This window comes from Anomalospiza imberbis, chromosome 12 (genome assembly GCF_031753505.1).
Source record: "Anomalospiza imberbis isolate Cuckoo-Finch-1a 21T00152 chromosome 12, ASM3175350v1, whole genome shotgun sequence".
NCBI lineage: Eukaryota > Metazoa > Chordata > Aves > Passeriformes > Viduidae > Anomalospiza > Anomalospiza imberbis.
In genome coordinates this window covers 20,245,938-20,262,643 of record NC_089692.1, presented here as the reverse complement: position 1 = coordinate 20,262,643, position 16,706 = coordinate 20,245,938, and the positions used below count along the sequence as shown (strand labels likewise).

The 16,706-nt window shown below is 61.7% G+C and overlaps 2 protein-coding genes across 3 annotated transcripts in view; one reads left to right on the top strand and one right to left on the bottom strand.

The window, feature by feature from the left end:
* Positions 1-533: 533 nt before the first annotated feature.
* Positions 534-7,741, bottom strand: SPIRE2 (spire type actin nucleation factor 2). The gene is made up of 15 exons (XM_068203243.1): positions 7,451-7,741; positions 4,536-4,573; positions 3,996-4,355; positions 3,655-3,735; positions 3,397-3,561; positions 3,240-3,326; positions 3,022-3,130; positions 2,776-2,945; positions 2,545-2,695; positions 2,298-2,431; positions 1,906-2,040; positions 1,753-1,820; positions 1,618-1,645; positions 1,243-1,358; positions 534-1,164 (listed from the first exon to the last, which is right to left on the bottom strand). Exons 1-15 carry the CDS (start codon positions 7,662-7,664, stop codon positions 948-950), a joined length of 2,073 nt encoding a protein of 690 aa, XP_068059344.1. The 5' UTR covers positions 7,665-7,741; the 3' UTR covers positions 534-947.
* Positions 7,742-12,616: 4,875 nt separating this feature from the next.
* Positions 12,617-16,706, top strand: part of FANCA (FA complementation group A) — a 34,384-nt gene continuing 30,294 nt past the window's right edge. The window contains exons 1-6 of one of the 2 annotated variants that reach the window (XM_068203201.1): positions 12,617-12,712; positions 13,186-13,295; positions 14,184-14,256; positions 14,417-14,559; positions 14,856-14,951; positions 16,582-16,655. In XM_068203201.1, the coding sequence (XP_068059302.1) occupies positions 12,673-12,712; positions 13,186-13,295; positions 14,184-14,256; positions 14,417-14,559; positions 14,856-14,951; positions 16,582-16,655 (536 nt within the window). In that variant the 5' untranslated portion in view covers positions 12,617-12,672. The remainder of the gene's footprint in view (positions 12,713-13,185; positions 13,296-14,183; positions 14,257-14,416; positions 14,560-14,855; positions 14,952-16,581; positions 16,656-16,706) is intronic. The other variant, XM_068203202.1, reaches the window with a different exon arrangement.

The window sequence follows — 16,706 nt, the reverse complement described above, 5'->3', positions numbered from 1 at the left end:
CGGGGAAACGGGGAAACAAACGGGGAGACGGGGAAGCAAACGGGGAAACGGGGAAGCAAACGGGGAAACGGGGAAACAAACGGGGAAACGGGCACGGCCCGGGCCCAGGGACACGGGCAGGGAGAGGGGAAACGGGGAACCAAACGGGGAAACGGGGCACGGCCCCGGGACACGGGCGAGGAGCGGGCAAACAAACGGGGAACCAAACGGGGAAACGGGGCACGGCCCCGGGACACGGGCGAGGAGCGGGCAAACAAACGGGGAACCAAACGGGGAAACGGGGCACGGCCCCGGGACACGGGTGGGGAGCGGGGCATAGGCTGGGGTGGGCCCGCGGCTGGGAGCGTGGGAATGAGGAGCGGGGTGTTCCCACGGTGCTGTGCGGGGTCACGGGTGGGCGCGGCCCGGGGGGGAAGAGGGATGGCGGTGGGAGATGTGCACGTTGAAACGCAGTGCCCCCCATCCCCGATCCCCCCACAGCCCGCAGCACCCTTCACCCCGCTCCCCCATCCACGCAGGAGCAGCCACGCGGCCCCAGGGCAGCCCAGCGGGTTTATTTTGGGGGGGCATACAGAGCAGCCATGCCAGCCCAGGGCACCGGGCACCCCGGCACAGCCAGGGCTTGGCACAGAAGCGGGGCCGGGGGGAGAACGCAGGGGCTGTGGGTGTCCCACAGCAGGATCCATCCCCCAAGAGCTGCCCCGCAGCGGGATCCGTCCTCCCGGGGGCTGCAGGTGTCCCACAGCAGGATGCGTTCCCTCGGGGGCTGGTGGCAGGGACGCAAGGGGATGGCAGGGACAGCGGGAACGGGTCCTTTTGCTCCCTGGTCCATAATGTATATAAATATAGAAGCTGTGTGTATCCATCCTATGTATATATGTACATCGGGGGGCTGTGCCGGGGTGACCGGCACCCCCGTGGCGACCATCACCGGGGCGCCCGGCCCTTCACTTGAGCCACGCGTCGCTGTAGAGGGAGCGCGCCTTGGCGTGGCGCCGGGACGCGGCGCTGGCGTTGAGGACGGCCACGCTGCGGCGGCTGGAGCTGACCACGTCGGTGACGAAGCCGGCGCAGTCGGAGCAGACGTCGCGCAGGACCGAGCCCTGGGCGTAGATGTGCGGGAATTCCTCCTCCACCCGGCGCCAGCACGGCCCCGAGAGCGAGCTGCGGCACAGGGCACCCCGTCAGCCCCCGCCGGCGGAGGAGGAGGAGGGGACGGGGGAGGAAGGCTCAGGGACTCACTGGAAGGGCTCCCTCCGGCGCAGCGGCGGGGCCTTGGGCAGCAGCGAGCCTGGCAGGCTCTCGAAGCCCAGCGCGTAGACGGGGATGTGAGCCAGCTTCTTGGAAGGCATCTTCATCTGCCGGAATGCGGGAGTCAGGGTGGGACGGGACAGGGACAGCGACAGCGACAGGGAAAGGGACAGGGACGGGATAGGACAGGGTTGGGATAGGGACAGGACATACAGGAATGGGGATGGGTCAGAGATGAGTACAGTGACAAGACAGAACAGGAGTGGAGTGGGATGGGGCAGGGACAGGGACAGGGACAGGGAGAAGATGGGGCAGGGCAAGGGGCAGGGACACAGTGGCACTGCCCAGACAAAGCCAGTCCCTTACCTTTAGACTGCAGGAGCTACAGACAGACCTAGGGACAGAGAGAGGTGGGTGAGAGGGCCCATTGTGGGGACTCTGCTGCTGCCCTCCCAGCCCTGTGACACAGCACAGCATGGCACAGTTCGGCACAGTGCTCACCGCTTGCAGAAGAAACACGACGTGGGCCAGGAGAAGAGAGGAAACTTGGCCCTGCAGCAGCAGCAGACCTGTGGGCACAGCAGGGTGAGCTGGGGGTGGGTGGGTGGGGACGCATGGTCTCCAGTCCCTCCAGCCCCCAGTCCCCATTCCCACCTTCCCCCTCCGCAGGCTGCTGTACAGCTCCTTGCTCTGCAGGAACTTCTCCATCTCAGCCTTGACCAGCACCCTGCGCACGTTGATCATCTCCTCCACAGTCAGGGCCAGGCTCTCCACAGGGTGGCTGAACTCCTGTGGGACAGGGGGGGATGTCGCACTGCACTGTGACACTGGGCATGGTCCAGAGCACTCCTGTGCCAGGGCAGAGCCTCCAAACATGGGCAGAGCATCCCTGGCATAGGCAGAGTGTCCCAGGAGAGGCAGACTATCTCTGGCACAAGGACACCCCAGCCACTGCGTGTCCTTGTGCCAGGCTGCCACGTGCCCACGGTCATGCTTGCCTGGTGTCCCCAGCCTCAGTGTTCCCAGCTGATGTCCCCAGAACCCACCAGCCAGAGGTGCTTGGAGCTGCTGGCGGGGGCAGCGCTGGATCCATCCTCTGGCTTCTCCTCCACAGCTCCGAGGGCAGCCCGGGGCAGTGCTGGGCCATCTGGCAGCGGGTGGCAGCTGGCAGGCACGGAGCCTGCAGGGAGGGACAGGGAGGCTGTGGCAAGGACTTGTTGCCCAGTGCCACCACTGCTGACAGGCATGGCACAGACACCCTGGAGACAGGGACATGGGGACCCCCGGCAATACCTGAGCGGGGCCGTGGCTCGGGCTGCAGTGGCTCTGGGTCCCGGGGCACAGCCTGGTCACCCCCCAGCTGGCTCTGCAGCTGGGCCAGGTCCTGCTCCGAGAAGGAACGATCCCTCTTCAGCGGCACCTCCGTGGCCGGAGAGTCCTCATCCTGCAAGGCCATGGGCACCATGTCACCAAGGGCACCCCAGCACTTCCCATGTCTCCCCACCTCTGCAGGTTCTCCCTTGCCTCAGAGAGGTTCATCTCCTCCATCTCGGCCAGGGTGGGTGCCTTGAGCAGGACGCGTGGCCGAGGGCGCGTGGGCACGGCGCTGGCTGGGCACCGGGACAGCTCGAGGCAGGAGCTGGAGCTCAGGCGGCCGGCACAGGCGTGTGGGATGCAGGGCAAGGAGCTGTATCCTGCGGAGAGATGGGCTCAGTGCTGTGGGGATGGGCACACAGGTGACACAGCACAGTGGGGAGGGGACATGGGTACCTTTCTGCTCCACGGGCCGGAGCTTCCGCTCCTGCCTGATCTCCTCCAGGATCTTTTCATGGAGCGTCCTCTGCTTCTGGGGCAGCGGCCGCAGCCGCCGCTCTGATGCCTGAGGGATGCACAGATGGGACCTCAGGTGTGGCCATGGCTCAGGGATGGCACCCATGGGACCCACCAACACTGTCATGCCAAGGAGGTGGCCCGGTGCTGGCACTCACCTGCTTCAGCGGGGGCCGGGAGCGGATGAAGTCGAGTATGAGCTCGTGGGCATCTTTCTTCACCCGGGGCGGGATGTCTCCATCCACCTGGGGAGGGAAGGGGGTCAGTGCTGGGCTGGAGAGTGGCAGGAGGGGCCGGCACGGTGGCCACGCTCACCATGACCTTGCGGAGTTTGTAGTTGCGGGCACGGATGTCCTGCATGAGCATCTCGAAGGGCGTGAGCTGGTACTCAGTCGGCAGAGGGTTGAACTGCTTCTCCTGCACCTTCTTCAGCTTCACACCGTGCCGCAGCTCCCGCATCAGCTGCACCCACAGCCGGGCCTGGGGGGACACACGGACACGGTGTCAGCACCCACCGTGCTCAGCACAGCCCCCGTGCCCAGCACAGCCCCGTGCCCAGCCACGCTGCCATACCCAGTCTGTGTTGCGCAGGTTGCCCAGCTCTGCCGCTGGCCGCTCCTCCTCTTCCTCATCCTCCTTCAGCTTCTGCAGTAGCTGTTGAGACACAAGATGCTGTCACCTTGTCCTGGTGGCACTGAAGGTCCAGCCAGGACTGTGCCATGGGGCTGCAGCACTGAGGTGGACCCCAATTCCTGATTCCCAGCCAGCATAGCCATGGGGAGAGGCTGTACGGCCAAACACCGGCACCAGCAGCCCTGGCTGGGATGGGCAGAGGGGGCACTCCAGCCTCCCCAGTCCCTTGTCACTGCAGGTGGTTTCCTCGGCAGGTGGTGCCAGTGGACACCCGCACTCACCTCCTTGGCATCGCGGATCTTGGCGAGGAAGGCCATGAGCTCCACGGTCTCTGCGAAGAGGGCGCGGCACACAGCCTGGTAGTGCGCCGGGGCGCCGGCGGGGTCGGCCAGGCGGGCGGCACAGCAGCGCATGGCCTGGCCGAAGGTGCGCACCGAGCGAGGCGGCCCCTCACCGCCCTCCTCCTCCTCATCGTGCCCCCCGTAGCCCTCGTCGGCCGTGGCGCAGCCGCTGTCCTCGGAGTCGCTGTTGGTCATCAGGTCGATGAGCTGCTCCAGGCGCGGGCTCAGCTCCCGCTCCTCGTTCTCGTCCAGTCCCCAGTCCAGCGCCCGGTACACGGCAAAGCCCAGCGACTGCACCATCTGCGGGGGACAGCACCGGCTGGGGACAGCATGCACCCTGGCACCAGCTGTCCCCAGCCCCTCCTTGGTGCTGGGTCCCGTCCCAGGATCTGTGAGCCCTGGGCGAGGGGGACAGGTGGCCGTGCCCAGCCCACACCGGGCTGTGATGGCAGACGGGGCAGGTCACCGGCCCCCACGTACCTGGGCTTCGGCGGAGGGCGTCAGCAGCGCGGGCAGGTCTGGGGGAGGAGGGCAGAGTCACCACTGGTACCCACAGCCCCGTGCTGAGCACCCCACCCCGCATCACCCAGGGATGTGGTACCCACCCAGTCCGGCCGTGGGGCCCCCACCCTGAGCTGCTCACACCTCCTGCTGCTGCTCCCCCCTTCCCTGGCTCATCCTGTGTTCTCCTGGTCCCAGGACATGGCTCCAAGGGACAGCGGGCGCCTGCACGTTGAGCCCTGCTACCAGACAGTGCTGGCACAGCCTCCCAAAGGGCACATTGAGGGGGCACAAGCACCCGTGCACCCCTCACCACGAGGGCTGGAGGGAGCTGGGAGCTCTGCATCCATGGGGAGATGCCGCCTGCACCCCTGTGGGATGTGGGCACTGGCAGTATGGACACCAGGACTGTGGGCACCAGCAGCACAGGCACTGGCAGTGTGGGGATTGGCCGCCACAGCTGGAGCATGGCACACACGGGGAGCCCAGGACATGCTTGTGGGCAGCTTAAGCCCTCCTGGCAGCTGCAGGAAAAGGAACACAAGTGGCCACTGCAGTGTCCCCAGGGCTCCCGGCTCCGCTTCCTTCATCATTAGCTCTGCATTGAGCTGATCAATGTGGCAGCCACCAGGATGTGCCAGCCGTGTGCCAGCGGTGTGCCAGCCGCGTGCAAGCCAGGAATGGACAGGAAAGGCAGCACAAGTGGTGGTCCTGCCATGGTACCACACACAAGCCCATCAAAAAACCATGTCCTGCACTGTGCCTGGCTCCCACTGCAGTACCAGCCCCTGGGATGCCACCTGGTGGGTCCCAGCAGCTCTTGCCAGTCACTGGGGCACAGCTGAGGGGGGGATTCCCATAGAATGGGGGACTGGAGCAGTTCCAGAGCGTGCTGCTGGCTCACCCAGCCCGGATCCAGCCCTGTGCCCTGGTAGAGCTGCAAAGCCACGTGCCAGGCTGGTGCCACCACCTGCAGTGTCACCCAGAGGCACCCAGAGCCCTCCCAGCCTCAGGCTTCACTGTGAAGGCTTCACTGGTTCATTCCTGGGGAGATGGCTCAGGTTGGCACAGAAACAACCCGGGAGCAGGAGATAGCACAGTGGCACTGATACGTGGCACTGGCAGGTGACACTGGCTCCAGCTCTGCGGTGGCTCAGGGCAGGGTGTGGGGCCGTTCCTGTGCAGGACCAGTGGAGCCGGTGTGGCCACGCCATGCCCAGCTGCCATGGGCACGTGCCATGCTTGTGCGTGTCCCTGCCCTGGGCATGGAGCCACCTGATGCGCCCCGGTGTCTGCTCAGCCACTGGCACCAAGGACACACGGTGACCCCACAGTGTCCCTGCCCAATGTGAGCGAGGCCACACAGCGACCCCACGACACCAGGCGCCATCCCCAGTGACCTCGCTGTGGGGCGAGATGGGTGGAGGTGCTGGCCATGCTCCAAGTGCTCCTCGTGGCGCCCGGCCACCCGGTGTCACTGCTGGCAGCCAGCCTGGTGACACCCTGGAACCGTCACAGCCATACCTGGCAGTGCAAGCCACCTGTGGAAGGATGGCTGGGAGGCCAAAGGTCAGGGATGGGGCTGTCCCGTGTGCCACTCCCGGGGCCTGGAGTGGGGGACAAGGTCCCCTGCGGTGCAGATGTGGGTGATGGGTACCCGTGGATGTGCCATGTGGGTGTCCATGTGTCCGTCCATCTGTCCTTGCTGCGTGTCCTGCGGCCCCATGATGGGTGCCAGAACCACGCAAACACCCACACACCTGGCTGCAGCCTCCCTGGGTCACCCAGTGCTAGTGACCTTGTTGGTGCCAGTGCCGGTATCAGCGCCCCACCAGTCCCAGACCCCCAAGTCACCAGCCCACCCGCTCCCCCAGGCCCCAGGCCACCCCTTGCACCGGCAGTGCTGCTGTCAGTCAGGGCTGAGGCTTGGGGCTCACCCTCATCGCTGCCGGTGCCGCCTTCCTGCTCCCCGGTGCTGGGACCGGCCCTTTTCCCTGTCCTCACAGTTTCTCTGGTGACCCCCTGCACCGCTCCCCTGCTGCCTCCCGGTGCTGCCTCCCGGTGCTGCCTCCCCCCTCCGGTGCCACTTCTTCTGCCCATCTGCTGCTCCGGTACCGGTTCTTCCCCGCCGCTGCCGGTCCTTCCCGCCGGGGCCTCTGCGGGTGCCCCCCCGATACCGATACCCCCGGTCCCTTCGCGTCCCCGACGCCGGTGCAGCACCCCCTGCCGGTGCCGGTAAGTCCCAGGTCCCCCGCTCTTTGTGCTGGTTAAGTCCCGGTGCCCCGGGGCCGGTGCCGAGAAGTCCCGGTGACAGTAAGCATGGTAGGCTGCTCCCGGTGCCAGCAAGCACCGGTGCGGGTAAATCCCCGCGCCTCGCTCTTTGCACCAGCAAGCCCGGGTGCCGGTAAGCTCTGGTGCCCCCGTGCCGGTAAGTCCCAGTTCCCCGTTCCTTGTGCTGCTAAGCTCCGGAGCAGGAAAGCCCCGCTGCCGGATCCCAGTGCCGGTAAGCTCCGGAGCCCCGCTCCCGGTGCCTCTCTTTCGGTGCCGGTGAGCCCCGGTGAGCCTCTCCCAGCGTCGGTAAGCTCCGATAAGCCCCAGTGCCAGTGCGTCCCAGTGTCCCGGGTGTCGGTGCCGCTAAGCCCCGCTAAACCTTGGTAAACCGCGGTGCTCCGCTCCCGCGGTGCCGATAATTCCCAGTGCCGGCAAACCTTGGTGCACGGCTCCCGCTGCCTGTAAGCCCCGGCGCCCCGGTGCCCCCCGGTAAGCCCCAGCAAGTCCTGGTGCCCGTAAGCCCCGGTAAACCCCGGTAAGCCCCGCTTGGCGGTGCCGTCCTGCCCCCCCCCCCCGCGCGGGCGCCGCCCGCTCCCGCCCCCCCCGGCGGCGGCGGCCCTCACCGTGCGGCGGGGCGGGCAGGCGGAGGGAGCCGTCGGCGCGGAGGCGGATGTCGGCGGTGCGGAGCGGCGCGGGGGCGACGGGGGCGGCGGCGGCGGCGCGGCAGCCCTGGAAGCAGAGCGCCCAGGCCTGCTCCTCGTTCAGCGGCTGCTCGTAGCACTTCAGCACCTCCTCCAGGGACAGCTCCCGCGGCGGCCCCGCGCCCGCCCGCGCCATCGCCCCATCCCGCACCGCCGAGCGCGGGCGGGGCGCGCCGGGCGGGGGAGACGGGGCAGGGCCGCGCGGGGCCACGCCCCAGCAAGCCACGCCCACGCCGTCTCCCCATCCGCACCGCTGGGCGCGCGCCGGGGGCGGGACCACGAACGGGGAGGGGCGGAGCGGTGAGAGCGGCCCCGCCCCCCGCACCGGCACCGGCACCGGCCCCGCCCCCCGCACCGGCACCGGCACCGGCACCGGCACCGGCACCGGCACCGCCGCAGGCGCCCGCCGGGAGGGGCCGCGGCGGCGCCGGGGGGCATCGGGCGGCTCGGAACGGCGCGGGACATACCGGGCCGGGCGGTTCGGGACGGTACGGTGCAGTACAGTAACGGTACGGTACGGCGGGGCACGGCACTGCACGGCACGGCGCGGTGAGCTCGGTACAGTGTGTCATGGCACGGTGTGGCGTGGCACGTTATGGCACGGCTCGGTACTGTGTGATAAGGCTCGGTACTGTTTGGCACAGCTTGGGACAGAATGGGATGGGGCAGTAGTGTGTGGCGTGGTACAGTATGGTATGGCTCAGAATGGCACAGCTTGGCATGGCACGACACAGCTCGGCTCTGCATGGCTCAGCAGGGCACATCAGAGCTCAGTAGCATGGCTCGGAACAGTACAGAACAGCTCGGTACCGATGGCACGGCACGGCACGGCACGGCACGGCACGGCACGGCACGGCATGGCATGGCACGGCACAGCACAGCACAGCTCGGCCCGCCCGGGCTGCCAGGCTGCAGGGCGGGGAGCAGGGAGTGGTTGCACTGGGCTAGCTGGGTACAGGGTTCAGGGCACACAGCTGGGCACAGGGCACGGGCAGGGTTTGCAGGGCATGTGATGGGGCAGTGCCCAGCATGGGTGCGGAGCAGTGCTGGGTGACACCCCCGAGGGACACGAGACCCCCCCGTGCCCCAAGAGGAGCAGGGTGGCCATGGTGCGTGGCTTGGCCCCAGCCCTGGCTCTTGCCCCGTTGAGCCCACATGCCACACGTGGGGCAGCGCATGCACGGACACGATGGCCTTGGCACCAGGGTCACCTGGGGACACATGAGCAGGGATCAGGGCAGGAGCACAGGATGCCAGTGCCCACGGGGACTCCTGCCATGAGGTACCTGCCTTGTGGGGTGCTGGGGGAGCCCTGAGGCACTCGGCTGGGATGAGGAGCTGGCACAGGGAAGGGACCAGGCTGAGACAGGAAAACTTCCTGGAGGGAAGGACAAGAGCTCCAGATGCCAGAGTGTGGTTTGGGCATGGCCAGGAACAGCAGGAGCTGGGTGAAGGTGCCAGGATGAGTTGGAGTCTCTAGGCAGACAATATCCCGTGAGAATATGGTGTGGGGTTGGCATCCCACAGCCACTGGGAAAGTCTGACATGAGAGCAGGATCACCTTTGGGCACCAGCTGGTCCCTTCAGACACACGGGGAGGGCAGGATTGTCCTGACAGAGCAGAAAGGACAGCCAATGCATGGGAAAGGTCAGAGGGAGCAAATGAACACTCTTGTCATGATGAGCTTCCCATTTCCATGATGGAAGGAGAATAAAACCCTGTCTCAGCTCCATTAACCAATGAGCCTAAACTGGGATCAATCCCAGAGCTGCGCTGGAGGGCTGGGACAGGGACGGAGCTGACACACGGCTGCTCATCTGTCCCACATGACCAAAGAGCTGCTCCAGGGCTGGAGATGTCTGTCAAAGAGCCTGGGATGGAGCAGAAAAGCCTTTCAGCGCCCATCCCAGAAAACCTGAACAGTGCCAGCTCCATCTCTGGGGAAGAAACTGGGATAATGGAGCTGGGATACTGGGAAACACAGCCCTGTGTGGTGCCCTGGGGTTTGAGAACGGGGAGAAGGGATACAGGTGATCCAAAGTGTCCGTGCATCTCTGGGAACGCTCAAATGCACCGTGGGCGGGTGGGACCATGCTGCAGGGAGTTAGGAGCACGGTGCCAGCTCCATCTCCAGCCCGATCCGCACGGGATCCTGCCCAGCTGCAGCCCCTGGCCGCGGCGCCGACATCTGGGTCTGGATCGAGAGGTTTGAATGCCCGGTTTAGCCTGGAATCAGCCGGTTTGGAGCCTGTTTGGAACCGGGAGCAGAGCCGTGCTGCCCACGGGAGCAGGGCCGTGCCGTGCCGTGCCGTGCCTTGCCAGCTTTCCAGCGCCTCCGGACACAGCCGGGGCGGCACCGTCGGGGAGGGGAGCGGGAGGACGTGCGGCGTTTGAAGGAAAAGCCACCCTGCAGGATTCATGGGAAGGCATTTGCATGATAAAGCACGAGGCCCTTTGCTTTGAGTAAATCTGTAATTAATACTGAATCGTTGGGTAATTAAAAGCTACCGGCATGGAAAACCCAAACAGAAGCCAAGCGTGTGTGTGGATGAGGGAAATAGAATTAAAGCCGAAAGAAATAGGGGGGAAAGAAAGATGAAGTGTTTGGGAAATGGTGTCAGAGCGCTATGGGAGGGTTGGAATTCCCGGCTCCTGCAGTGTGGAAGCAGGATAAGGTGGGGACCTGGGATGGAGAGCAGACAGAGCCCTTCCCCAGCCACCCGCAGCAGGGCTGTGCCCCTTTTTCCTCATGGATTATCCATTCCCGTGGGTCTCAGCTCTCATATGCAAAAGTAAAATTCCTCACAAAACCACAGGAACCTGGGATGAGCGCACAGAGCACCTGTGGGGTGGATGTGCCTCTCCTGCTTTCCCTCCATGCTGCAATACACTGGGAACATGGAAGGAGGGAGGATTTTACTGGGCAGTTTGCTCCTGCTGTATTCCGGCCTCAGATACGGCCAGAGTCTGAGGGGGGGGACACTCTGAGAAACAGCTTGGGGACATTTGTGACCCTTGGGGGCATCAGGGACAGCCTGGGGACCTTGGGGACACCATGAGGACCTTAAGGTCACCCTTGGAAACTCCCTGAAGACCTTGAAGGGATTCCAAGGACGATGGGAACACCCTTGGGGACGCTGGGAATAATCTCTGGGAGCACTCTGGAATGCTGAGCTCACAGTTGGATGCCTGCTGGGGCCAGTCATGATGGGGGATCCCAAAAGCTGGGGCTGCCCAGACCCCCCAAAATCTGGGGCTGACACAAAGTTGCAGATGGCATTAGGGGTTAAGGTGACTCAGGAATGTGACCCGGCTAGGGTTCCCAGACTCGGTGGGATCCCATGGCACTGTCCATGCTGGATCTGTGCTGGATCTGCCGGCACTGCCGGGAAGCTCTTCCGGCTCCTGGCATCATGTGCTGCTGACTCACACCCAGCACTGCAATAAACCATCCATGGCCAACCCCAGCAGGAGCTGCTTCCTGGTGCTGGACACACCCCGGGGACTTCGTCTTTCCATAAGGAATCACCGCTGCTGTTCTGAGCCATGGTGGCCAACAGCAGCGGTTCATCGTCAGGAAGGATCGGACCCGAGGGAAAAATCCCTCTGGGAATTCTGCTCTGCTCCCTGTGAAACTTTGTGGCCATTCAGGACCTAAAGAGATCTGAGGAAAAAGAGGGAGAGGAGTTTTGCACAAGGGATCGAGTGCCAGGACACAGGGAATGGCTTTGCACTGCCAGAGGGCAGGGTTAGATGGGATATTGTGAAGGAATTCCTGGCTGTGAGGGTGGTGAGGCCCTGGCACAGGTGCCCAGAGCAGCTGTGGCTGCCCCTGGATCCCTGGGAGTGTCCCAGGCCAGGTTGGACAAGGCTTGGAGCAGCCTGGGAGAGTGGAAGGTGTCCCTGCCATGGCAAGGGGTGAAACGAGATGAGCTTTAAGGTCCTTTGCAGCACAAACCATTCCCTTCCAAACCAAATCATTCCACAATTCCATTATTTATTGTACCAGCAATGCTGCTGATTCTTCCCTTTGGGAATTCCAGCCACTCTTGTCCCCTTCCCTGGGTGGGTTCAGGGCCAGCAGCATCCTCACCGCTCAGAACTGAGAGGATCGGAGTCCCCAGCATGTCCCACACACTCCGAGCTCACAGCCAGAGCGGAGCGGGTCCCTCAGTGTCACACACACCAAACGGCCAGAGCGGAGCGGGTCCCCTCACAGTGTCACACACACCGCACAGCCAGAGCGGAGCGGGTCCCCTCACAGTGTCACACACACCGCACGGTCAGAGCGGAGCGGGTCCCCTCACAGTGTCACACACACCGCACGGCCAGAGCGGAGCGGGTCCCTCAATGTCACACACACCGCACGGCCATTGCGGAGCGGGTCCCTCAATGTCACACACACCGCACGGCCAGAGCGGAGCGGGTCCCCTCACAGTGTCACACACACCGCACGGTCAGAGCGGAGCGGGTCCCTCAGTGTCACACACACCGCACGGCCAGAGCGGAGCGGGTCCCCTCACAGTGTCACACACACCGCACGGCCAGAGCGGAGCGGGTCCCCTCACAGTGTCACACACACCGCACGGTCAGAGCGGAGCGGGTCCCTCAGTGTCACACACACCGCACGGCCAGAGCGGAGCGGGTCCCCTCACAGTGTCACACACACCGCACGGCCAGAGCGGAGCGGGTCCCCTCACAGTGTCACACACACCGCACGGCCAGAGCGGAGCGCGTCCCCTCACAGTGTCACACACACCGCACGGTCAGAGCGGAGCGGGTCCCTCAGTGTCACACACACCGCACGGCCAGAGCGGAGCGGGTCCCCTCACAGTGTCACACACACCGCACGGTCAGAGCGGAGCGGGTCCCCTGGCCGTGCCCGACCCCCCGTGTTTCTCCACGCCCTCCGTGTCCCTTTCCCGCTGCTCCCGCCGCCCTTCCCAACATGGCAGCACCCGCCTCAGCCACCACAGAGAGGGCGGTGGGGGGCGGGACCACGCCGCGCTTCCAACCAATGGGCAGAGACGGCGGGGTGGGCGCGCCGCAGCCTCCGCTCCCTTCCAGCCAATGGGCTCGGTGGGCTCGGCCGGCGGGAGCCAATGGCGGCGCGGGCTCGCGTGGCGGGAAGCGGCGGGCCGCGATGGCGGGCGCGGGCGGGAGGAGCTGGCGGGACCTGCTCGGTACGTGTGGGCTGAGGCGGGCCCGGGGCGAGCTCCGCGCCGGGCACTCCCTGCGGGGACAGCGGAGGGGACAGGGGGGCGTGAATGTCCCCCCTCTGCCTTCGTACACCCCTTCTCTGTACCTGCACGCACCCCTCCCTCTGCCCTCGTGTCCCGCTCCATACACCCCGCTCTGCCTTCCTCAAAGCCGCCGTGCCCGGTACACAACATCAGCCCTCGTACTCCCCGCTCTGCTTTCCTCAAAGCCGCCGTGCCCGGTACACAACATCGGCCCTCGTACTCCCCGCTCTGCCTTCCTCAAAGCCGCCGTGCCCGGTACACAACATCGGCCCTCGTACTCCCCCTCTCCCTGCCCTCATGCCCCCCGTATATTTTCCTCACACCCCGCTCTGCCCTCATCCTCAGCAGCGGGAGCGGGAGGTGCTTTCGGGCTGCCCTGGGAACACGCTGCTCAATAAACCCAAACTTCTCAGCAGGGAGAGCCAGGAAGAGGAAAAGCCCCTTTGGGAGCGGAGCGGAGCTCCAGGGAGCGGCTCTGCGGCTGCTGGACCAGCACCAGAACCTGGCTGACCTCCTCCTGGAGGTAGGAATGGGACAGGGACAAGCCCAGGGTGTCGTGGCCCGGCTGGGGCAGTGGCAGAGCCCAGCTGGAGGTGGGTGCCACCGGCTGTGGAGTCAGTGTCGCAGGAACGCAGTGTTCCGTGGTACGTGGGGAGAAAAACCAGCAGTGTAGGAGTAAGACGGAGCTGAAAGCTCTGTGTTGCACAAATGGGATTGTTACCCCTTTTCCACCAATGTTTTACAGACTAAAAATGGTTCAGCGTGGTTTGGGTTTGGGAAAAAAGGGAAATCCAGCACATTTTCCTTCGGGTCAGAACTGGCTTCCTGTGAATCTAGGGAATCTCTGAATTACCAACCACGCCTGGCTGCCACGACTGACCTCACGACAGCCTCATCTTGAGCCACTGTTGTGATTCAGCTGCCTTCTCCCTCTCCTCACACACTGATTTTACAGTTACAACAGATAATGCAAATATCTCCCGTAGTTCAGGATCTGTCTTTCTCTAGAGAATATTTCCCATTATAAAAAGAAAAAGAGGATTTAACTATAAAATCATCCAACATTTGGACGTGTTTCATCAAATATTTATGGCCACATGGCTTCACAGAAAGCACTTGAAAGATAGGGATTCTAGAAATTCTGCTCCTGGTGCTGCTGCTGAGCTGTTTGGTCCCTGGGGATGAGGAACTTTGACCTGTATCTCCTTTTTTATGCCTAAACTGACAATAACTAAACACACATCTCTTGTAAGGTGAAATCTGTGCTTTTCCACTCCCACGTGGGAGCTTCGTGTTAATTTCACTTCAGTTGCTCCAGCAGGGCAGGGATAGGTTTAGGGATAGGAATAGGTTTAGGGATAGGGATAGGTGACAGACATCTAAGAGTTTTAAGGTTTTATTTGGTTTCCAGGTGGGAGATTCAGCCAAGCCAGGTGTGCAGGCTGGGGCAGAGCACCAGGGAGTGTCACCAGATTCGTTTATGGGTGAGCATCTACCAGGCCAGATGTGGGGAAGAACCCTTCCTCAATATTGAATTTTTGCCTTTATGGGCAACCCCAGCTTTACTTTCTTTTCATTGTTCGTTCTGGTCTTGTTTCTTACTTGCCTGGTGATGACAGTCTTCTGCTTTGCTGTTTTGTTTAGTGTCTGTTCTGCAGGAACAGGCCTCAAAACTGGGTGTGCCCACAGCCACCTTGGCAGCCAAAAATGCCGTTGCCATCGTGGAGCGGATCTGCCAGGATTCTGCCAGCCCCTCAAGAGTCCCACTGCTGAACTCTGACCAGAGAGTAAGGGGAAAGCTTTATCTTTAATTTATCAGCAAAACAGGACTCTTAGGTTTCACTTTAAGCCCAGTTTATCTGCTCTGATTAAACCCCAAAGACAAGCGGACAGTTATTCACTGAGGTGTTCAATTTGCTTGCAGAAGTACAAGATAAATAGGAAGAGAAGTTTTCCCCTGAATTCCCTCCATCATTTGACCCTTTAAAAAGCAGCAAACAGGGGAAAGCAACAAATTGGCTTTTCTGAGAGGTTGTTATTCACAAAGGGAATTATTTCTGCTTCATTTCCTGGGTGATGCCAGAAGAGGCTGACCTGCTTGCTTCAGACTGTGAAGGATTTGCTGGCAAACAACATGTTCTGTCGCTCCCTCTTCTGCCAGGAACTGTGGAAAATGAAGGTGAGAACTCATAGAGAAACACTGTTGTGTTGACCATGAGGATTCATCTCTAAATTCCTGAGAATGACTGGTTTTCCTGACCTTCCAAAAGCATGAGCTGAATTGCACATGGTCGGATTTTTTGGTTGTTCTGTTTATTTTAGAGCAAGTTCAGTGGGAACTTCCTTGTCTCTGCAGTGGGATTTGCTTTTTCAACTCAGTCGAGGTTTGGAATTATTTGAATTATTGGAAACTGCCACAAAAGATCATTGACAGCACCGTGGTGATCAGGTGCTGGTTTTGGGGTGCTCTCCAGGTCTAGTGCAGAAACTCCCAGCTGACTGTGCGGTGACACAGTCCCAGAGCCCCTCATGTGCTTTGCCAGCAATATTCCAAGTGTCTTTGGCATTCTGGTTCCCTGCTTTGTTTACCTGGGAATGGTGATAAGGCAAAGTGAGGTCACAGAGGAAGAAACCAGATAGCAGATAACAGCTTGTGCTGACTGACAAATGGGATGTCTTGATTTCATTTGGGTGTATTTTGTGGAGAGAAGTGGTGCTGTGAGTGCAGTCAAGGGCTTTTTATGAGTGGGACAGTTCTGATTCCTCACTGCTCTCACGGGAAAGCAGGAAAAGGCTGATCTGCCCAGATAAAGGGCTGTGCTCTGGTCTCAAATATCCGCTCCCGAGCTGAAAATAGCACCTGTGTGTTTCACAGGCTGATTAGGATCTCCTGGTCCCGGGGCAGACATGGGGATAAGGGAGAGATAACTGTAACTGAGGGTGTTACAGTAAGAATTAGGTTGTGAAGACAAAGTATGTGGGCGAGTTTGGGGTCAGGGTGTTAGGCAGCTGCTGGTCACAGCAGAAAGCCCCTGGGGCTTTGGCTTTTCCCTGTGCCCAAGGCTCCCAAATGCCTCTTCCTTCTCAAGGTGGGAAGGCTTTGTGGAGGTGTTGGTTCTGCCTGGAACGATCAGAAGCTGCTGCTGCTGCACCTTTCCCCTGCCAGGTGCACCCTGCAGCAGTTTTGCTGGCTCAGGACTCTCCTGGATGTGCTGTTCTGGGCAGGAGCTGGATGGGATGTTACAGGGCAGCAAGTTGATCCTCACCAGAGCAATGCCTGGTGCCTGGTGCAGACTTTTGTTCATTTTTCCTTTGTGTCCATCAGCCTTTCTGTGGATGATTGCAGAATCTCTCCCTGTAGTCTCCTGCAATCCCATCTCTGTTGGGATATGGACTTGAGAGTGGCAACCTTGTTCCACAGGAACTAATAAACAGTTAATAGACTAAAAGACAATTCTCTAATCTGGATCTGCATCTGCATTAACAAGACCTGAAACTCAGCTGTGTTACCTGTTTCCTGGGATATCCATGCCCCTTTAAATCTACAGAATCAGCATTATTCCAGAGGGAAAAGATGAATATATTCATTACTTGTCCACGAAAATTTAAAATGATGATGCATCTACAACCCTAAACCACCCAAAATTTCTGGAAAATACAATCTTTCATCACCAGGTATTTCCTGCGTTGTCAGTTTTAAATTTTAACAACTGCTGGATAGCTGGAACAAACAGAATTCAGTTTTCTTTCTCATGTATCATGTGCAATAGCCAAATGTTAACTGTGACCTGCTGGTGACATCTCCTTAGGAGCCCCCGGTGCTGGAAGCCGTGTGGCACCTGCACAGCGGCAACATCGCTGGCCTGGCAGAGCTGCTGGAGAGGTGAGCAGGGCTCTGGGGGGTGCAGATGTAGCTGATCTCCTAAAGCCTATT